At 44.4% G+C, this 23,622-nt stretch overlaps 2 protein-coding genes and 1 pseudogene across 2 annotated transcripts; all 3 read right to left on the reverse strand.

Moving 5' to 3' along the window:
- Positions 1–468: 468 nt before the first annotated feature.
- Positions 469–5,095, reverse strand: LOC112349267 (5'-3' exoribonuclease 4-like). Its single transcript, XM_024683372.1, has 21 exons — positions 4,244–5,095; positions 4,085–4,187; positions 3,956–4,032; positions 3,717–3,908; positions 3,545–3,664; positions 3,429–3,491; positions 3,250–3,372; positions 3,030–3,194; positions 2,902–2,979; positions 2,768–2,854; positions 2,555–2,716; positions 2,435–2,505; positions 2,259–2,387; positions 2,132–2,208; positions 2,045–2,085; positions 1,918–1,992; positions 1,712–1,869; positions 1,559–1,657; positions 1,426–1,501; positions 1,299–1,375; positions 469–1,245 (listed from the first exon to the last, which is right to left on the reverse strand). Exons 1-21 carry the CDS (start codon positions 4,445–4,447, stop codon positions 588–590), a joined length of 2,835 nt encoding a protein of 944 aa, XP_024539140.1. The 5' UTR covers positions 4,448–5,095; the 3' UTR covers positions 469–587.
- Positions 5,096–5,205: 110 nt separating this feature from the next.
- On the reverse strand, positions 5,206–7,004 carry LOC9653845 (serine/threonine-protein kinase STN8, chloroplastic). Its single transcript, XM_002978582.2, has 4 exons — positions 6,294–7,004; positions 6,063–6,236; positions 5,594–5,995; positions 5,206–5,527 (listed from the first exon to the last, which is right to left on the reverse strand). The coding sequence occupies exons 1-4, from the start codon at positions 6,891–6,893 to the stop codon at positions 5,237–5,239; spliced, it is 1,467 nt and encodes a 488-aa protein (XP_002978628.1). The 5' UTR covers positions 6,894–7,004; the 3' UTR covers positions 5,206–5,236.
- A 6,762-nt stretch (positions 7,005–13,766) lies between these two features.
- On the reverse strand, positions 13,767–15,248 carry LOC9653847 (annotated as a pseudogene).
- Positions 15,249–23,622: the final 8,374 nt, after the last annotated feature.

Consider the following 23,622-nt stretch of genomic DNA (forward strand, 5'->3'; position numbering starts at 1 on the left):
CAAAAGGCCCGAGGAGGTGTGCATCTGGCGGAGAAGATCCTTTAAGCGCAGTCAGCTAAATTCAATGCAAGTTAATGGTCTTTTGACCTAAATAAAAATTTGCTCAATCTTTCCTTTTGGATCTGGAATTCAAATAAGCCTTTAGGTGAAGGAGATCGAAAGCAAAGTTAGCGCAAATCAAAGCGCCAGTCAACACTAACACGAAAAGGGCTCCAAAGAAGATCACATCCAGTGTGAGCCGGTCAGCGCGGTCAAGGTCTCGAGAAAGGTGGTGGCGCTTGTCAACGCGAGACGGCAAGAGGCACCAGCGCAGATCCTCGACCTTAGTGACAAGCATCGCCCAGATCAGATGGATCCAACGGTGTACTCGTTAACTTCTACATATCATAAATCATACTGTAAGAACAAAGCGTGATGACAGCAAAAAACAAAGAGAAAGGTTCCTCGACTCGACTTTAGTGACGAGCCTTATCCCACTGCCCAAGATCAGATGGGATCCCCAATGGTCTACTCGTAATTTCTTTCACAGATATCATACAAAGCTACACACACTGCGAAATGATGAAAGCAAGAACAAAGAGAAGACATCAGTATCCACCATGTCCACGGTTGCCTTGGACCAAGCCCCTGTTATTACCAGGACCACCTCGGCCTCTCCCTCCATTACCATGGTAGACCATCGGAGGAGGAGCCACTGGAGGCGGAGGCTGGCCAAAATGAGGAGGCGGCCCTCTCGGAGATCCCGCCCAAGCACTCGGAGGCATTGGAGGCGCCTGTTGCTGCTGGAAATGATGATGTTGCGGATGCTGATATTGCATCTGGTGACCACCACCGCCACCGGTACCGCCACCACCGCCACCACCGCCGCCACCTCTTCCCATGAATCCTGGAGCATTTCCAGGCACCCCCGGAGAAGGCCTGGAAATCATCTGCGGACCATTTGCGAATGGCGGCGGCCTGTAGAATGGAGGTGGCGGATTGCCGTAGGAGCCTGGAGGTGGATAGACGGGATTTGGAGGGAAGCCGTCGAAGCCTGGAGGACCCGCTGGACGCGGACGGGAGAACTGTGGCGGCGGCGGTGGCTGCTGGTACGAGTTGTTTGGCATGCTAAGGATTCCCGTGTTGTTGGGAGATGATGGGCGTGCGTTGCTGCTTGTGCTGCTCCTGCTTGGCAAGTTGCTGTTTACGAGACGCCGAGCTGCATCGCCGAGTCTCATCCCCGACATAGCACCGGAGACTGCAGGCCTGGAGCGATAGACAAAGGGTCTTAGAAGTCTGGCTTGCGAAGTAACAGTTACCTGTTGACGACGTTGTCTCTTCGACCATTCTCTTCGTGCCACAGAGGCTGATCCTTGACGTCGTCCTGGTGAACAGTCTGCGTAACAGCGGACAAAATTGTGAGCCATGAATCTATCTTCTACTAACCTTTGGCGGCATGACGACGCCTGGAGGTGGTTTCGCAATGTGTTCGTGGAACCGGGGAGGTTTGAATATAACAGCACTACGTAACAGCATACCACGTAAGTCACATAACCTTCATAAGAAATCCATGACTTACACAGCAGTGTTCTTTATGCTTAGCATGCCTGTCACGGGCGAGCTGATTACTGCACGAATCCCATCCTTGCACGGTGTAAGGAACCCGTTCATCCCCCCACTATACAAAACAGGTACGATGAGTTTTGACACTAATACAAGCCATCGTACAAACCTTATCGTTGGGTCAATCTCCTCCACTACCCTAGCTTTTTGTTCATCCGAGAGAAATGCACACCGCTCATACAAGAGCATCACAACGAGAGCAAGGGGATGACTAGAATGTACATAGAGTATGTCGGAACTGCTTGAATTTCTTCTAGATTCTTGTTCCTGGTAGATGGCGAGTTAATACGATTCAAACATCACCACAATACTAACCGTCAAAGTCCGCTCCACTTTCTTCGTTTCCGACAACAAGCGGTTCTCATCTATGAAAGGAAGTTTCACAACGCCCTACAAAATGCGTGAGTATGTAGGATTAGTAGAGCAGAGAATTTGGTAATACCTGCCAAGCAAAGCGTTTCCCATTCATGTCAACTTCAAAATCTGCATAGGATAGGCGTCAGAACCACAAAACAATATCACTTCTAACCTATGGGATAAAAGTCAATGATTGGCGAGCTGGGATCAGTCATCAGTGTCCTATAGTTTTTTGGTAGAGCATCCGCGCTGGAGACAATCCGTTGAATTTTAGCAAGTACAAAAAGAAAATATCAAACCTTGCTGCGGGAAGCACCCCCATGAGCTGTTCAAACGGTTTAAATGGTTCGCCAGGAAAAAACGTTAGCTCCAATTCATCCAATTTTGTTAAGTCAGATGCAAAAGGAGCATAATGGTACGGGTAATACCTGCAGAAGAAATCTTAGTGACATTTCCCAGAAATGCCTACACTTACCAGCGCCACGAGCAAACCCCGCTGTAATAGTACCGAAACACCCAAAACAATCCCTCTGCGTACTTCAAAACCTGCAACCACAAGTCCATTGAATAGAATTCTACAAAACACTATACTTACCACATCATTACGAATTTCGTCGACCTCTTTTGCTGTTTTTGCTCCAAACTTTTCCCTGTAATACCGTTCCTTCCACCCTGGTGTTCCAAGCTTTACTGCATCGTCGTCATCAAGGTCTTCTTCAGTAGCCCTTCCAGACCTGATATCAGCTTTGTCGCGAGCCTGAAACCAGCTCGTTAATTACACACACCAACAAAACACACTAGTCAAAACCTGGCGAACACGTGCTCGCTTCTGAAAAATAGCATCTTCCATGCTTCCAACACGCTGAATAAAATGCGTGACCCGTTGGTAATTTATCTGCACCGATAAACGTAAGCTACTTAAATGTACATCTAAAGCCTTACCAGGTCATACTCCGTGAGATATCCACCAATATTCTTGAACTCCTTCTTGTAAATAGACATTAAGAGAGTTATGGCTCCCTGCAGAAAACAAAGCAGAATTTATCAGAACGACATAGAAACGTACATACCTCTTTGATGTCTAGGGTCGGCATGTGCGGAAGAAAGTCATTCCCAACAAAAAAGCACATGAAGACGAAGTCGTCGACAAGGCGTTCAAAATCAACAGGAAATGGTGGATCAGGAATGCGCATGTCGTACTCCAGGTACTCACGTAAAACCCATAGCTGAAGAAACTGTAGCAACAAATTCCACGAGTCATTTACGTCGTTCGCTGATTTCAAATATTACCTGATACGGCTTCTTAGGAGCTTCAGGGATGCCTTCTTTGGGTTTGACGTCGCCCGGACAATCTTCGGCAAGATGACCAGTTTGCGAGCAACGAAAGCATTGTGGCCCAGAGTAAGTCACAACCTGCAAAACGATGGTTTCAGTGAGAATGTTTTCGCCTTCGAAATACTTCGGACAACCTCTCTTAAAATAGAGAAGTGAACTTCATGAGTAGCAAGAGCCAGCATGATCAAGTCCGCGTCCTGACAGTGCACAGAAATGAGACTCATACATGGATACATGCAGAAAAACGTACCAAACCATAGATGCAATGGTGAGTGTTTGGGTCATATCCCGGAAGGTTTCTTTCCAGACGAATGTAAGACATAATTTTATGTTCACCTTCTCCAGGAACATTGGCATCAGAAAGAATCACCTAAGAAAAGGAACACCACTGTCAAGGTACCTGCACAGGAAAATTCACAAACCTTAATGTTTCGCCATCCCATGTCGTTGTTGAGGCGCAGACATATATAATACTGAAGTGCAACTGCAAGGCTCTCCATAAACTCTGTGCCGGGGGTAATGACGTTGGAATCGTAGGCTTCTTTGCTCTTCTTGGACGTGAATACTTCACCCTCGTCTTCAAGTTTCATGCGTAAAAGCTCTTCTGCTGCAGCCTAAAAGGCGGAAAGCGTTTCACCAACAAGAAAGAAACCAAACTTACTGCATCAGCCGCATCTTTTGCCGCTCTAAACCGCCGGGATCGTTGCTGATTCATTTTCGCCCGCGGAGCCACACCATCTGGCAGAAAAAAAGCTTAGAATGTTTCTTCTCGAAAGAAAAAGTATTGTACCAATGGCCATGTACAAAAGCTTCCTAGGACGAACGATCGCGAACAAACGATCAATGTAGTCGAAGATGCACTTAAACACTTCGCCAAAGGTGGCGGGAGGGGGCTGAAACAGCAAAATCAGTACGAGGGAAAACGTAAAAGACCAAAGAAAAAACAAACCTGCCCTTCTGGATGAAAACAAGGATGAATGATCCCATTCATGTCGAGGTAGAGGTTATCATACTCATAGTTGTTAGGATTAGGCTCGCTACTGTCTACGGGTACAGTAGACCCATTAACTATTCGTGGCTCAGCCTCCACTGCGTCTACGACTATAAGGGGATATTTATCCGCAAGCCATCTATAAAATGCTGGAACTCCCATCTTCTATATCACTGCCTCTGTGTCTCTTTCCAAAATATACTATGCTAAACAAATACCCGATCACTGCTTTGTTGCCAACACTAAAGAAGAAGAACGACTTTCACGACTACAGTCCTGTGGAGACTTTAAAAAACGTCCACAAACAAACGAAGGGAGAAGGAAAACCAACAAAAAGGCGAAGAGGAGAGAAAGAAGAAAATGGTAGAAACTTTCTATCTGGATAGACAAGACAAAGAAGGGGGATTTTTTTTTCAAGCTCGAGAAAAGAATGTGCGCTGGGCTGCTTCGCCTGGGAAAAATTCTGGCGGACTATCGGAAACAAGGAACTAAAGAAGGGCTCAAGAAGAAGGAACTGACGAGAAACACGCTGATTTTGGCAGAATAGCTGCCAGTGGAGGCTGAGACGCACTCTCTCCTACACTGTCCTAGAGATGGAGCAAGAAAAAAGAAAGAAAGAAAGCGCAGCGCTCACTGCCTAATGCTCGATCAATCGACGCTCCTACTGCTGGATGCATACCCCCACTCGACGACGATCGATTTCCCCTCAAATCCTACATCGCGTCGCCTCCCATTGCGATCGATCCCACACCCTAACCCCAGGCGCACTGACGCGGCGCCCTAATCCTATAAACCACAGGCATCTTTCTCTTTCCCCTTACTCGTTTCCGGTCGCCGGGCGGCGGGTTTCCGCCGACCGGGATTTGGTCGGCAGAAAAGCAAAGGACACACGTGGCCGGAAAGTAGGCCGACACGCCAAGTCGTTGTGGACCGGAATCGAACCCCGGGCCACTAGAAACTTAGAAAATATGGGTGCCGCAACGCGGCGGCGGCCGAGAGCCTCTTTCGCCGCTCACACACGAGCCTCGACGCGAGCTCCCATCCTCTCCCAGCCCCGAGCTCCAGGAGCTCGAAGTTTGGCCTCAGTCGCGTTCGCTTCCTCCATGCTTTTAGATCGAAGTTAACTTCGCTCAGCTCTTTCTTCATCACTTCCACTGCGACTGGAGTTCGCAGATTCGGCGAGGCCATCTGGAGGAAGATGATCCCGACCGAGTACATGTCGAAGAGATCTGGACTGTTTAGCTGCAAGAAGAAGAAGAACGAAGAACACCGCCATGAAAACGTACAAAGAAAAAGTTCTTGACTTACTTGCCAGAGGATCGGAGAGAGCAGTGCGGCGATTGGAGCTGGCGGAGGCCGAGGAGTTTCCTCCGGCATCACGAACAGCTCCGGCGGGCAGTAGTCGGGATCCAGCATGCCTCGCTCGGGCACGTAGTTTTTTCCCACGCGAAGATCGGTGGCAGCACCGAAGTCTATGAACTTGAGCTTCGCCTTGTTGGTCACCACCAGATTCGCAGGCTTGACGTCGCGGTGGACGATCCCAGTCGCGTGCATTTTCTTGAGCGCTACGAGGATCTCTCGCAGTATTTTCCTGATCGTCAACGCCTTGCGTTTGAGTGGATCTTTCTCCCTGGAGCGACCGAGCAAAGGCTCTGCTAGATTCTCTGGAAACCTCCTGTCCTTCATGAAGTCCGCGAGTGTTGAATCTCCCTAGAAAAGATCAACGCTCCTCAGCAAGAGCAACAACAAAAAAGGAGAAAAAAGACACAAAGCTCACCTCGTACTTCCAGACGAGCCATTTACCACCCTCGACAAATTGTCCTCGAGTAGAATCGGCCACAAAGCTCCCGAGAAAATCCGCGCACACATCCGGGGCAGCGCGAGCCATGCGATAGTTAAACCATTCCTCCATCTCTCCGCTCTCGAGCGCTCCCTCGACGTCCATCTTCACCTGGCAAACTACGAGAAAAGCTTGTAACCAAAGCTCCAAGAGAAGTGAAACGCTCACCTTCTTGAGTGTGACTTTCTGGAACTTCTTGTATCCCTGGTACTCCTCGAGCCGCCGCGAGCGCTTTCCAATCTCTTGCTCTTGCTGGAAATCCTTGGGAAGAATCGCTCCAGCGTAAACTGTGCCAAACGATCCCTCTCCCAGCTTCTGACCCACGACGAAATCGCTCCTCTTGAGACCGCGCCGGCCCAAAGCTCGATCCACCACGGCCTGGACTGGAGCTAGGAAGTACGCATCCACAGCACCAAGAAAAACTCCCGGCTTGGCAGTGAGGTAAATCCATCCCAGCAGAGATCCCCCCAAAACCCCCACCTGCGAGGTATCGGGGAGCCTGGAAAACGAATCCAAGAGCTCGAGTCCTTGCTGCTTGGCGGAATCATCCTCCAGAACCACATTCTTGATCGCGTCTGTCAATACCTCCGCGATTCCCACGCTGCAAATCGCCACATTCCTGCGCGACGATCGCCCCAGGCCAAAGGATTTGCCCAGCGCCTTGAATCCAAACCCTAGGCTCCCATGGCCGGCGCGGCCAAGAAAGACGCTCCTGGAGCCAATGCTCGTGGAGACGAGCGCCGAGGAGCTGAAATTCCTGTCCGCCATCGCTGGGATATTTCACATACCTGGGGGTGTCCTTGCGCGAGAGATTCACAGCTAAGATAAGATGAATACTTGTTTGTGGTGGGCAGTGAATCTTGTGAGCGTTCTAAATGATTCTCCAATCCAACGGTAACACTTCATTAGGGTTCTTGGAGCCCTAGGATTTGAAAAGGCGCGCGATCGCAGATACTTCTGTTTCTACAGGGTGTTACTCAAAGCCAAGAAGAAAAAAGATAAAGCTATCGCATTTCATATGTTTGCTTCTCGCTCTTTTCTTTCTTTTTCTGTTTTGCGGACATGTTTTCAGCTTGAGTTGCTGCAGGAGCTGGTGTATGAGTGGCATGAAATGCGAGGTTCACTCGATGGGAAAACCATCTTCAAACTCCACTCTTTTCTGGAGATCTTGATGCTTATATCCAACTCTTGTCTTGATTGCCAAAACAGATTGGGCATATGCGAAGGAAGCAAGTGTTCTTGAGAGGCACCCAGCTCCAAACTCCGATGGTCACAAGAACCAAATATTCAAGGAGCATAGATCATCCTTTTGCCAGCAAAATGCGATGCGATGCAGGGGGAATTCGAAAAGAACAGGGGACCTGTCTCTGTGCCAATGATCATCAATGCCGAAGAATCCTTTCATCGAACTTGAAGATCATGAATGCTATCGGTTTTCAACTCTTTTTCCGGACGAAGGGTTCGAAAGTTTCCAAGTTCCATGCGAAAGATTCAGATTTTTGTTCGTTTGCCTCTCTTTCTCTTCTTGAATGTTTTTTATTTCCTTCAACGATTTTTTCATCTTGAGTTGCTGCAGGAAGGTCTACGAGTGGCATTAAATGCGAGGTTCGGAAAGCCATCTTCAAACTCATCACTCTTCTCTGATAAAGCCAGCTGGACATATGCAAAGGAATCAGCTATGTTTCAACTCTTTTTCCAGACGAGAGCATATACTTGTTTTCCATGCAACTTGTACAACGGTATGCTCGAAAGCTGGTCGGGAATTCTGGGCACTTTCAACTTATTTTTGTTTGGCTTGTGTAGGCGTAAGAGACCAGGAAAACTCGTGTATCATATCTTATGAAGGACCAAAGCTCTCCTGTCTCTAAACGTTGGGGTTTTGGTGATCTTAGCTCACGAGTCATGAAAGGAGGAGATGAAAATGCTAGACGTTATTTCGAGGATTTTCTACCAAATAATCGACATCCAGTTCTAATATTTCTTAATTGTGTTTGTGCAACACAAGATCTTTCACGAGTAGCAAAGTTTTAAGCTTATCAACCGGAAGATGAACCGGCACCTCATCGTCTCTCCAACCTATGTGTCGACCACCAGCACTACTCTGTCACAGTCCGACTGCTGTAAAATTTGCACATTCTCTATTCTCTCTCTTGTTTTGCTCTTGGCACTCCACTTAGGAACTATCATAGAACTAATTCAACAATTAAATTCAATTAGATACCTATTTTTAATGATGCATTAGAACTACTTTGACCACTGAATTAAATTAGATACCAATGAAAAAAATACATACTACTTAGCAACCATGATAGAACCATAGAATTCAATCAAATTCATAAAGTGCATATTACTTAGTAACCATTATAAAACCACTTTGACCATAGTATTCAATGCATAATTCTCTAAATTTCCAGTGCCTACCTAAAACTAACTATTGATGTAGACTACTAAATACATGGAAATTAGACTGTTGCCACTGAAGACTTAGAATTTAACTAAGTTACACTTGACCAAAATTGGTCACTAATTGCTTTTTCTTGTTGGTGAACTCTTTCAATAGAGATATTATTGCAATAAATATGGCAATCAATTTGTTATTGGCAGTTAATACCTGCCCTCAGGGGGAGGTAGAATCTACATGGCAGCAAATATTGCAAGGTTGGAAAAACACATGTCTTTTCAGGTAAAACTATGAAAAAGACTTATGAAAGGCGATCCACAACAAAGAGCATAGCTCACAGCACACAAAATATGATGAAATAGGCTCGCCTGTAAACCCTAAACCTAGCCATATGACCTACTAATGTGGCAAAGAAGCTGAGCTACTAGAAAAGTATGCATATGTGGCAAGATGAAAATTCATGCTCATACATGATCATAACTGAGAAAAAAGTATTTACAAAACTTAAGTCTTTCATGGACAGGGCCTTACAAACAAGTGGTTTGCTAACAAATAAGCAAGTTTTTACTTGGGTAAATGCAAAATCATTGGAAGGCTATAATATGAAGGATTTAACCATATCAATTAGTGTCGACTGATGCACATTGTATCACCATCTTAAAAGCATAGGTTATCCAATGAAAAATGTTGTTGAGTTTGAAGGGATTATTCAAGAACTTCTCCCACAACGCAAAAACTTGACAATATAGAGGATTTTGTATGTGAATAAGAAACTAAAATATAGAATCAAACGTGAGGTGATAAAAGCTGCTTTAGCCCATATTTATTTGAAGCCAATTCCCTGTATGCATTTCAATGTAAAGTCACCCATAGAACTCTGGTGGATTGATAGTAAATATCTTACTATTTGATACAACCTTTTTTTTGCAGCTTATTGCAACTAAAGTCTTAGGGCATCTACTTATATGGAACTATTGATGCTAGTATATGCTTTAAGAGCATATGAAAAATGTCTCATGTGTTCTTTTGTTTGTTTACGTAGGGATATACTACATCACAAGTATGCTTGTTTAAAGGGAAAAAAAAGGTTTAACTCTTTATGAATGCTACCACAGGATAATAGTATAGTTGGGTTGGCCAAAACACATGTGCAGTGACTAAATGGGGGAGTTTAATGAAATAGAAATAAATTTTGACAAATGCATAGGAGGGAAGTCATGTGTTTTTGCATGGTTCCTCAGTTCATAAATAGGTAAAACTTGCTCCTTTCTATGTATATTTGGTAATGATGATATTGCATTTGTAGAGGATTGACTTTTGAAGGGAAATATGGTGCAGCTTCAAAATGATGATATTGACTATGGAGTGTCATAATATAATTGATATCAAGGATGACCAACATGCACATAGCTTGCGTGATGTCTTTTATATTGATTTCTCACAACGGCTTGAAGAGTATATAAATGCATGAAATTTGCATACAGTGCATACTATCACAAATAAATATACACATGTTTTGGCTAGACTTTTCCAACCCAATGAGTGTAGAGCAAGGTGATGACCAATTGCATTGTTTAATACCTTTAACTTCTATTTCTTGCAATATAGTCATGCCTTTCATAATAAAAGACATTGTAACATTAACAAACAATGAAATCTATCAAAACCTGCCTCTAACACATTTTGATAAGGTATATAAGTTAGGGAAGCTGTGGCACGCCAGCCGGAGATCCATGGTTTGGAGATCTGGAGCCATGGCTTATGTTACAATGTGGCCGCCTAAATTCATTCATGCATTGAGTTTTTTTTTTTTTTATAGGAGTTATTATGCCTCTGCACTTATTAGAGTAATATGGAATGCCTAGAGTTTGATCAAAAAGTCTTGTTATATCACACACTCATAACATCTCACAATACCCTTTTTTGTGTACTTGGAACATATCATTAAGTTCTTAAGACTACCTGTATAACAAATGAAAGCATGTAATGTGCTATTTGAAGTTGTGGATAGGTTATGATATATGTAGAAAAACATTTTATATTGACATATTTATAAGTGTCACACACATAATTATTTTCCCCTAAATCTCACAAAACTATTGATGCATAAACTCCACAAAGTTGTTGTCACAAAAATTCCACCAACCTATCTCTTTCCTAAACCATTTAACACTCACCAAATAGAGGTGATTGTTCAATGGCATACCTTAATTTATGCACAAACTACTCTACATCATGATACTTAATCTTTATGGTGGATGAACAAATCACAACCTTGGGAAAATGTGGCTCTATATATGATGGTTGTGGTAGCCTAATGCAAGGGAAGATATCAATAATAATGTGTTGGCCATTAGCAAGGAACTCTATACTTATCACAAAGTGAAGAAGTATATGCAACTTTATATTGTTCATCGCTATCACCTCCGCTTCAAAAAATGCCCTTACAGTGGCTGGCATTCTCCAAGTGCAAGCATGTAACCACTCTTGGCCACTAAAACATTTGTCTTGACCACCGAACACCTGTAAGTAAATATTGAAAGATGCAATGAATTTTGAAAGTGTGAGACTTATAAGTTGTAAAGCAAATGGAAATATGGCATTTATGATGTCCACAAATTGAGTGTCAATGTGTAACATGATGGATATTGTGCAATGCCAAAAGTTTTTATGTAGAGCACTTAGAACCACCTCTGACTCCACAAAGAGTATGTGATTCACAATATATTTGATTGCATCCTCAAACATCTTCTAGTAACTAGCACCAGCTTACACCTTCACAAGGATCTCTATGTAGCCTCACAAAGTTTCACTCTCCCTTGTATCATTAATTGAATTATGTTAGACATCCACATTATTTTGTGCTATATTTTGCATGGAGTTCAACATGTTTTACATGCATAGAGCATAGTAGCCAAGGTTGTGGCATGATGATATGCATTGCATCCATACACTTGTGTAAAACATAAATCCCTAACTCTCAATGTGGGTGCTAAGAAGTCCAATGAATGTAATATATTTGGGAAAAAAAACTTTGACTTGGAAAGTCAAGCGTAAGAGTGGATGGTAGGCACACAAGATTGGCTCCAAAGCTATGCCCGGCCACAGTGATGCTCAGTTCTTGGTCCCTGTCGCATCAATGAGGCTCCTGAGCGTGGAAACTATCTGATCACGGGCAGAGGTATTTCCAAACTCCTCGCCTGGATAAGAACGAGTGTAAAGTGTGGGAACATGGTCGGACACCAATACGGGAAACAAGCTTCCGGCCGCCACTGCTAGTTTCGCTGGATTCAGCCGAGGGAGGGGCAAGAGCGAGTCGATCTCCGACCATTCCCGAGTGAGCTCCATGCCCCGAAACGCAAGGAGGATGTCTCTTCGTCCCAGCCTCAAGCTTTCTTCGTCATTGGACATGGCTAGGTAGCCAGGCCAGGCAGTGTGGGGCTCCTTGGTGATCTGTATCTTTGGTGCTGCCATAGATGTACTTGTGTATCGTGTAGCCAGTGTTGCCCATCCATGGTAAACGAGAGTGTCAACACAGCTCCCAATGATAAGCTGATGCCGGTGACCGCATTTGCCCTTGGTGGTCCTCAAGTGGCGGCAGAAAGGTTGCAGAGCCTCCGAGTCCTCACCGTGGTTAATTCCTTCGATGTGGTTACCAAGCTTCCGGGAAGCACTCTGGGCTACGTATCTCACGTTGGAGTGCTGCTGGAAGTTGTCCACACAGGCTTGACTTATCTGAAGCACAAAGCTGAGCATCAGCACTGCATAACTTGGAGCTCTATTTGCATCTCATAGGCAACAGAGTGCAGCCCTTCAAGTATCACCAGCTTGAACTTCTGAACAAGTGTGCAGATCTGCTGGCTAACCCAATTGTTCCACCCAAGTGGTGGAATACCCGAAGTATGGACATGGATGTCACCGTAGAAGAGGAAACAGGAAAATTATGTTTCAAGCTGACCAATGTTTCTGTAAATGATCTGCAAATGATCCAGAGTTCAGTTGAGTTAATAATGGACTTTTATGATCAAGCTGCTTTATATTCTCATTCCAGTCCAAGAAAGTCTTTTGAATCTGAGTTTGCAGATTACGTCCACTGCCAGCTTCTCCAACTTTGCTGGCGTCTAGATGGCCTGCCAAAACCAGCCAATGGCAGCTGTCCGATGGGGGTAGCTGTCAAAGGGTTATTTAATCAGCTTAAAGTTCCTGTTTCTTCAAACTCTTGGGATAATTTGATTTTTCATGTATGCAATGCGAGCCTCCAAACAAAGTGCTAGCAGGTTAATTGTCAAATTGCCTGCATAAATGTATGTACTGGATGTGGCGAAAAAGAGCAAAGCATGAGCTGTGATTAACTTAAGTTTAATCAGAGCTAGCGACTCTTAAGTTCTAGGTAACATACTAATCCCTGACTTTTAAACCTTTTTTATAGCCAAATCCAGATATTCATACACAACTTCCAGCCAAAGTATCTTATGGCATTATAGAGGATTTTGTAGCTATACAGACGTTGACTTCTAGGATACTATGAGGAAACATATAGTTATAGTTACTTCTTTTGATCTAGTTAAAAGTGGAACACAACAATTATTTAATTTTGATATTATTCCCTTCTGGCAAAATGTTTTTCTTGTTTTGGAAGTCAGACACACTGACTTCCACAGCGTCAGTTGTTCAAGCACATGGTTCACGGGCACAGAAAACAAGGTCATGTAGATAATTCAAGCGTAGAGCTCCAGTAGAACACACACAAGGCCACCATTCTTGTCAACCGGAGCAGCTTGAAGAGGCCGAGGAGCAAGTGAACAGCTCTGAGCCACCATTGCTCGATTCTCGTCAGTGACCAGCTCTGTTCAAACGGTTAAATGGTTCGCCAGGGGTAATTTCTGCAGAAAAATCATAGTGACGTTTCTCCACAAATGCTTCTACTTGTACTTAAATGTCATTTCGAACTTCTTGCTTTCCACCCCGGTGTCGTCATGAGTAGCCCTATCAACTTTGTACCAGCGTCAATGACTAACACCAACAAGTGACCCGTTTGTGTACCGATAAGCTGAATGTACCATAATCCATGAGATATCCACCTATCCTTGAAGAGCTAAACAAATTAAAATGAATTAAAACGACATAAAAACATGTTCAGGAAATGGTGGATCAAGGTACTCACATCTGAAGAAACTGTATGCATTAGTTTCGAGTAAGCCATGGGAGTTACTATATTTACATTAAATATTTACGGTATATATTATAAATATTTGTATGTATATTTATATATTTACAATATGAAGATGACCGATCTGTTCTGCTTGGAAGAACAACCATGAAAACATACAAAGAAGAAGTTCTCGACTTACATGCCAGAGGATTGGAGGGCGATAGGAGCTGGCGGAGGCCGAGGAGTTTCCTCCGGCATCACGAACAGCTCCGGCGGGAAGTGGTCGGGATCCAGCATCCCTCGCTCGGGCACGTAATTTCTTCCCACGCGGAAATCAGACCGAAGTCTATGAACTTGAGCTCCGCCTTGTTGGTCACCACCAGATTCGCCGGCCTGACGTCGCGGTGGACGATCCCAGTCGCGTGCATTTTCTTGAGCGTGGCAAGGATCTCTCGCAGTATTCTCCTGATCGTCAACGCCTTGCGTTTGAGTGGATCTTTCTCCCTCGAGCGACCGAGCAAAGGCTCTGCTAGATTCTTTGGAAACCTCCTGTCCTTCATGAAGTCCGCGAGAGTTGAATCTCCCTAGAAAAGATCAACTCTCCTCAGAAAGAACAACAAAAAGAAAAAGAGAGAAAAAACACGAAGCTCACCTCGTACTTCCAGACGAGCCATTTACCACCCTCGACAAATCGTCCTCGAGTAGAATCGGCCACAAAGCTCCTCCGCGCACACGTCCAGGGCAGCGCGAGCCATGCGATAGTTAAACCATTCCTCCATCTCTCCGCTCTCCGCTCTCGAGCGCTTCCTCGACGTCCATCTTCACCTGGCAAACTATGAGAAAAGCTTGTAACCAAAGCTCCAAGAGAAGAGAAACGCTCACCTTCTTGAGTGTGACTTTCTGGAACCCCTGGTACTCCTCGAGCCGCCGCGAGCGCTTTCCAATCCCTTGCTCTTGCTGGAAATCCTTGGGAAGAATTGCTCCAGCGTAAACTGTGCCAAACGATCCCTCTCCCAGCTTCTGACCCACGACGAAATCGCTTCTCTTGAGACCGCGCCCCAGAGCTCGATCCATGGACTGGAACTAGGAAGTACGCATCCACTGCACCAAGAAAAACTCCCGGCTTGGCAGTGAGGTAAATCCATTCCATCACAGCAGCGATCCCCCCAAAACCCCCACCTGCGAGCTATCGGAGAGCCTGGAAAACGAATCCAAGGGCTCAAGTCCTTTGTGGCATCGTCCTCCCGCACCACATTCTTGATCGCATCTGTTGATACCTCCGCGATTCCAATGCTGCAAATCGCCACATTCCTGCGCGACGATCGCCCCAGGCCAAAGGATTCAGCGCCTTGAATCCAAACCCTAGGTTCCTGCCGCCAAGAAAGACGCTCCTGGAGCCAATGCTCGTGGAGACGAGCGCCGAGGAGCTGAAATTCCTGTCCGCCATCGTTGAGATCTTTCACATACCTGGGGGTGTCCTTGCGCGAGAGATCCGCAGCTAAGATAAGATTTGTTGTGGGCTCGAAGCGCTCTAAATGATTCTCCAATCCAATGTTTGGTTCTCACTTCATTAGGGTTCTTGGAGCCCTAGGATTTGAAAAGGCAGTTACATAGATTAACGAGTACTTGCTTAACAAATGCTGGGTGGTTTACAAAGAAGTTCAATATAAAACTTCTTTATAGACAATGTTAATTGTAAAAACAGAAGGATCTTGAGGAAGGAGGTGGCTTTAGCGTGTGGTGTTTTGAACTTTAATTCTAAATCCATGTGGTGATGTGCATCTTGATAAAGCCACATAAAGTTGTTCATGAGTGAAAACTGGGTGGGGCAAATAAACTCCAACTTGGTCAAATGTTTGTCCTTGGCATTTAGAGATTGTTAAGCAGTAACCCAAACGAATTGGAAATTGTCATTTGAACATTTTGAATGGAATTTCTATATTTGATGGTTTTAGTGTGATACGTGGGATAAAAACTCTTGTTCCTTTAAATTGCCCCATAACAATTTCACAATCTAAAACATTTAGTAGTGCATTTTTCAGGATGAGACGTGTGCCATTGCATAATCCTGCTGATGGAGACATATTTCTTAAGAGCATAAGAATAGCACCTTGTTTGAGAGAGATGGGAGACTAGAAGGTGTGATAGAATTTAGGAATTCTGTTGGAAAATTTTCAAGATGTTCAGTGTCAACAAAATTAATGCTTTTGTAGATGTATGTATCACCTTGTAATCTAGAGACAATAGTGTTGTTGACTGCAAATGTATCATTGTTAAGTGGGGTAAGTATGACTCGATTGGCTACAATATAAGGGTTTGAAATATCAAGTACTGAAGGGTAGACAAAATCAATAATTGATGAATAAATTAGTTGTGTATGAAGTAATAAAATGGAGTTAGAAGGTAAAGATGGTAAATTTTCAAAATTTTCATCATTTCCAACTTTGAGAAGCCATTCAAACCATGATTTATCACTTTTAGTAAGCCGCATATTTGTTTTCAAAGATAACTTTCTAAATAATCTCCATAATTTATTCATTCTTACAGAACTTGAAACAATTTATGCTCTATGTCCATGTGGAATAACTAGAAGTGTTTGTTTAAAGTCCCCATTAGTGACAACAATTATGCCACCAAAAGGTAATGATGTATTTTTTAAGTCTCTGTAGCGCACGTGGTTTTGACCCTTTTTCCTATGGTGATTTACCATAGGATAACACCACGAAGCGGAACCTAAACCCTCTTTGTGCCACGTGACAGATGCCACGTGTCACATACCACGTGTCCATGCCACGTGTCCTTAGGAACCCGAGGTTCAGGGCCTTGGGCCACTGAACGAAGGAACGGTGCCAAACTCCCAAGCGTGACGCCAAGGAGTGATGAAACTGGACCACGGAGCAACTCCCGAGCATATAGCCCAAGGAGCGAAGGGACAGGGGCCCGGAGCAACTTGGAACAGTCCTAGAGCAACCAGCATCCCAATGCCAGGACCAGCACGCAAAACGGAGCCAAACGGAGTCTGGCGCTATTTCGGCATACCGGTGGCCTAACGTGAGAATATGGGTACTCCACCAGCAAGCATGGAATGGAACTTGGGCTTAGACCCAAGCCGGACGCAGAACAAGGACAGGCACGCAAGCGGGAGCTAGACTATGCCTCAGGTTGGTCGGCCATGCCCGACCTACCCACTATCCCTACTATACATTTGGAACCCCCCATAGCCCCCCCCCCCTTGAGGAACACACGCTTTGGGCTTTCACCCCAAGCCTCCCTTAGTATCAGGAGTTAGTCTCTGGGACAAACTCGAAACTTACTAAATATGGAATGTCCTTAGATTGCGAATTTGGACACGGGACGAACACCATTGTGTTCAGGCCGATCTCTACATTCCGTAGATATGCCAAATGAGCAAATCTAGACACTTTCCATAAATAGCATTTGGGACCGAAATGAGACTAACACAAAGGGCATGATAGCGAGGGTGTTTGGCAGACACGGTAAGCTATCATGTAGCGATATTGAGGGACCAATCTCAATACGCGAGGGTTCTTGTCACTAGCCAGTGCAAGACATGACGAGACGGGAACTCCTTACCGGGCTAAGTATGCTTAGCTAATAACACGTAGGAATTCCGTCCTTATGCTCGTCCGGTCTAAGTACACTCGAAATGCCCAGTTAACTCCACTAGCACAAGAGGGACTGATAAAGGGTCCAGCAATACCGACCTCCTGCCATCGTGGCAGTAAGGTAAGAGTGTCCGTAAGGACTGGTCGACAGGTAACTTTCGATACCCAAAGTCACATGCGCGACACTCTCCCCCCCTTGGGAAGATCGACGTCCTCGTCGATGCACACTCGAGTCTAGAATACCGCCAAGGAAACAACTCCAGAAAAAGTTCACGGTACTCACACTATGTGAGAAATGCACCAACTTAAATGAGTTAAGGGGGCAACCTCTTTGTCTAACGCAGATGCGCTACCAGCTCAGACACCTTCCGGCCGTCGCCGACAAGGAAATGACCAACGGAGTCAGCCACCCCTGCTGCTCTGGGAGTCACCCAGCTTACAAAAGTGTGATATGCCCTGCCCGCAGGAACATAGAGAGAGAAGCCAGAGGCCCCTACCCTCCTAAGCAAAGAAACCAAACCCGTCGGTAAGGTTTAGATAGACTACTGTAAACAGGCAGTTAGAGTTGTTTACACGGTCACGCCCTTTCAACGGAATAAGGAACATCGACAAAGAGGCGGGTTATGTGACCAGTCGACAGTAGCTACCCCATGACTAGAGATTTCACCATGCACACGAAGTGCCGAAGCCAGTCTGCCTATACTGGCCCAAACGCAAAGATCAATGGATGGACAATATCAAAGTCAGAGACAATGATATCTGAGAAGCTTAATTACTAGTGATTATATCTTAGAGTAGAACACAAAAGTATTCCAAGTAAGTTATCATCCGATAAACTAGTATTATAGGATAAGAACCACCAAGATCATCATAATTTGGCAAACATAGGAATCACCATCCAACAAAATTCAATAGCAAGTAGATCATCAAGGAAACTCAATGATAAAGTTTAACTATTAAAGATTGCAGACAGAATGCTAAACAACTTACGAAAGATAACTCAAAGAACACAAAGTATCATTGACTGACAAGCAAAATGCTCGCGAATGTATCACCCAAAGGAAATAACATCCAAATCTATCAAAACTAACTCAAGCAATAATCAACAGAACAAAATGAATGTTGCAAAGCAAGCAAATATAGTGTTCATGCCAATCATCGCACTAGCCAATCCAGATAGATCCCAGCCAATAACACTAAGGAACTCAAGTTGCCTAAGCAAGTGTCAGCAACATCCTACTGATGTCTCAAACCCAAGAGACCAATCCAGAGCAAACCACAAAGAACATGTGGTATTGCGAAAAGCCAAAAGCCATCAAAGAGAACAACCAACTATCATGAAAGATCGTCAATTAGCCCATCAATGTAGTGATGTATAATCATCGTTGAAGAAAGAATCTACCATCCCGAAGAATAGCAAATAATTCCAAACCAACAATAATCAAGCAAAACTTGTGATAAGGACAATCAACTACCCTAGATGAGAGTCAATCATCACCAATGATTGCTAGATGCAAAACCAACTTCAACATCGAAGCTAAAGAGCCAAAAATGCCTTCCCCGAATAACTCCGGACAAATGGAACAATGAGTATAAAACTCAAGGAACCGAAAGTTCAAAGAAGTCTATAACCAAGTCTTGTCTAACAATGATCACGAGTCACATAGAAGCTAATTTCAATGCTAAAGAAGAAATCATGGTGCAACCCACAATATCTTCCTCAACACATCCATAAGCTAAACTTTATAATGCGAAAGCTAATGAAGAGCATGTCTGCATCAATCCAAAAGCCAAGCATAACGAAGTTATGCTTAACAAGTGATCATTAAACGATCCTCCATGAATCCATCTGTAGCAAGACGTAGCTCATATCGTAACAAGCACAAGGGGAATCATCAATGATCAATATATTCCAATTCAAACCCAATAAGGATTCAAACTTTCCAATATTGATCACTAACTCTTTCGCTTGTAGAGTTAGCATAGTCCACGACTAAATTACTTTTTTAAGGAAAAGCTAAAGCTCAACCTCTACTAAATAATCTCGTCTAGTACACAACTAACTCAAACTTGCCACTCAGCTTTGTTTGAACGTCAATGCAGTTGCTAACTAGCAATTGCACGAATGCCAACAACACAAAGCTACAGCCAATCATCAACACTATCTTCATCAAGACTAATGAAACTCAATATCAATCCTAAGGATAGACATCGCATCTCACTTGAATCTCAACATTAATAATATCAATGACAAGGCATCACTTCAATGCCATCAACATCAGGACAAAGCTAGAAGAAAGCAAGAGTGAATCACCACTCGGAGCTTTCCAGCAACCAAGCTAACCAAAGTCGAAGATACTATACTTAGTATCCGAGACCAATCCTTCAGCAAAACTCAGTTACAAATAACACATCATCAAGGAGTGACTCACCACGTCCAAGACTCAATGAAATCCAACACTACAGACTAAACGCAACCAAATGATATCGACAGAAGTAGAGTCGACATGCCAACATGGAAAACCCATGTAAGCCTAACGACACGATCCTCCGCAACACCATCCGGTAAAGCAAGCCCATCACTGCTGAATCATTATCAAGTGCAGCAAGTGTCACAGTCTTTGACAAAATCTACAAGCAATCACTAGTTGCAAAGCAACCAACAATCACTCTTCAACTTGTCTTCACAAGACCCAAACACCAAACTCATGCCATCGAGTCACATACTTGTCCAACATGAACATAATACCCCAGGTACGAGATAAAAGTTCATAGACAAGCACAAACTAAATGACCACTCGAATCCAACTCAACCGCAATAAGCTCACTAATGCATTTAGTCAATAGCTCTGAACATGCCTTAAAGAGGCTAGCCATGCATGATCAACACTCAGTTGAAACTAAAGTGAAGACCATAAGATGGATCTATATTGGTACACAACCTCCTCATAGACAAAGCTATAGTACGGGTACCAACATCTCAACCTCAAACAACTAAGTTGGACATCACCATCCTCAGCCAAGGCGCAGGGCCACCAAGACCAAGTCAAGATCAGTGAGAGCTCACTACTCTCATAGAGTCTAACGAAATGCAAAGTGCAACCTGCCACCAAGCATAACGCTACAAAAGAAAGGCACAAGGGTCACCTTTCTAGAAAAGTGCAACGGCCACTTTTCTACACTAACTCTAGACTCTATCCAACTTAATTGCCTTAGCCTCAAAAGTTAGCATCCCTTTCGGGCTGCATCATACAAACTACCTACTAAGATTTAAGCCAACCGAAGTCAACTCCAACCCCTTCACTAGTTTGTACTGGCTTTCGAAAATGGAATGGTTTTCGGACAAAATGATCAATAAATCAGCCATTGGAAAAGTCTAAGAAAATTTGTGGAAAATTTCCATCCTAGAGAAAGAATGACTCTCAGTCCAGGATTGCAAACTTTCAAGACTCAACCAACTTCATCCTACAAACAACTTCACATAGGTTCACCTTAACACAGATTCTTATGACCCAATAGCATGCTTAAGCATCGAACATCTTTGCCCATTTTCCGATATTCAACACCGACATCCGCAAAGTGCAAAATGAACATCCAAGGCTTGATCACGAAGACCACATCTTTGGATATCCACATTGCACTAACACTCTTCTTCAATCACCTTCAAGATCTAATGTGAAGCCGAAACACTAACAAGAAAAATGACATGGAAAATCAAGCTCTAAGGAAAATTCCTCATCACTCGAATCAACAATGCCACTTCCACTAACACAAGTGCTAGCGATGTCAATGCATCAACCTCACACCTTCTCCATCCAATAATCTACTCCAAGTGCTAACGGATCAATAGATGAGCTATAGCAAATGAATGCTACAACCCATTCCCAACACCTTATGGGCAAACCCTCAAGGAAACAAGGTACCAACTTAAGCTTAGCATAATGGACCACTATAGAGAATCCAGTCAAAGCTACTACAATGCTATTTCGTGCAAGTAGACTAGCTTCTCCATCAACCACTTTGGGGTTGATCATCATTTACCCAAGCAACTTCGTAAACATATTGCTCATTATCACATGGATATGATATAAATCGCAATGACTTGATCATCAATCAAGCAACACTATGAGCATCACCCATGTCACTACTACAAAGGTTTACGTAAGTATCAAGTGTCAACTCGATTCAATAAAATGCAACATAAATGCCACACTCCACCAATAGAGGTTTACGACACCCAACACCACTAACTTTTGTTCACAACACGGACAAACTCATGCCACTCTCTTTCCGACCAAACTCAACACTAATCCAACACCAAGCTACTCAAGGAGCAATAGCAAGGTTCCCCGGAAAAGAATTGAGCATTGCAACCCAAGTCTTCCAATAGCAAGCTTAGACAAAATGGTATAGCACTTCACCACTATCCATCCCACAACTCACTATTGTAAGACCACCATCTCCAACATGCATCAAGATAGGGACTCTTGATTGCATGATGTGAATACAAGCAATGAGTTAACACCTCGTTGCGAATCATTTCTCCAAAAGAGAAGATGATTTACGTATTTGATCCTTCGTCCCTGACGACTCTCTTTCCGGCCTCATCTTGACTAAACCTCAAGTTTGCTTTCGCACTACCTTCAGTTCAATCCAAGAAAAATTTATGAGAGAGCACGGCCATGATTACTTGAACCAATAGACTAATCCCTATAGTCTTGATTGATCCACTTATAATCATACCTAGGAAGGATCCACTAGTGCCGTGCTAAACAGCTACGGACCAGCCTATTCGCCACTCATAGCAAACTCAGGTAGGTTTGCTTTCACCCATGGTACAAGGAACAACTTACGGAACCACCGATAGGCTAACATTAATCCTGCCAACTCAAAGTGTAACCTCGAGTTGCTAATGTGCCTCACTCACGAGCTCAAGCTCAAACTCGTGCAAACGGAACATCTCCAAACCATCCTATGAGCCCAAGCGCAAGCTCACATCATAAGGTACAACAAGGTAACAATATCCATACCCAAGGAACCAATTGCGAAGCCTTTGCACCCAAACGTGTACCCACTCGGATCATCGTTTTCATCTCTGCGTATACAACAAGACTAGTTGCCCAATCTCATTGAATAGTACCCGCTGAGACTCATTCTCTGATACCAAATGTAGCGCACGTGGTTTTGACCCTTTTTCCTATGGTGATTTACCATAGGATAACACCACGAAGCGGAACCTAAACCCTCTTTGTGCCACGTGACAGATGCCACGTGTCACATACCACGTGTCCATGCCACGTGTCCTTAGGAACCCGAGGTTCAGGGCCTTGGGCCACTGAACGAAGGAACGGTGCCAAACTCCCAAGCGTGACGCCAAGGAGTGATGAAACCGGACCACGGAGCAACTCCCGAGCATATAGCCCAAGGAGCGAAGGGACAGGGGCCCGGAGCAACTTGGAACAGTCCTAGAGCAACCAGCATCCCAATGCCAGGACCAGCACGCAAAACGGAGCCAAACGGAGTCTGGCGCTATTTTGGCATACCGGTGGCCTAACGTGAGAATATGGGTACTCCACCAGCAAGCATGGAATGGAACTTGGGCTTAGACCCAAGCCGGACGTAGAACAAGGACAGGCACGCAAGCGGGAGCTAGACTATGCCTCAGGTTGGTCGGCCATGCCCGACCTACCCACTATCCCTACTATACATTTGGAACCCCCCATAGCCCCCCCCCCCTTGAGGAACACACGCTTTGGGCTTTCACCCCAAGCCTCCCTTAGTATCAGGAGTTAGTCTCTGGGACAAACTCGAAACTTACTAAATATGGAATGTCCTTAGATTGCGAATTTGGACACGGGACGAACACCATTGTGTTCAGGCCGATCTCTACATTCCGTAGATATGCCAAATGAGCAAATCTGGACACTTTCCATAAATAGCATTTGGGACCGAAATGAGACTAACACAAAGGGCATGATAGCGAGGGTGTTTGGCAGACACGGTAAGCTATCATGTAGCGATATTGAGGGACCAATCTCAATACGCGAGGGTTCTTGTCACTAGCCAGTGCAAGACATGACGAGACGGGAACTCCTTACCGGGCTAAGTATGCTTAGCTAATAACACGTAGGAATTCCGTCCTTATGCTCGTCCGGTCTAAGTACACTCGAAATGCCCAGTTAACTCCACTAGCACAAGAGGGACTGATAAAGGGTCCAGCAATACCGACCTCCTGCCATCGTGGCAATAAGGTAAGAGTGTCCGTAAGGACTGGTCGACAGGTAACTTTCGATACCCGAAGTCACATGCGCGACAGTC

Source organism: Selaginella moellendorffii, unplaced genomic scaffold, assembly GCF_000143415.4.
Source record: "Selaginella moellendorffii unplaced genomic scaffold, v1.0 SELMOscaffold_37, whole genome shotgun sequence".
Lineage (NCBI taxonomy): Eukaryota > Viridiplantae > Streptophyta > Lycopodiopsida > Selaginellales > Selaginellaceae > Selaginella > Selaginella moellendorffii.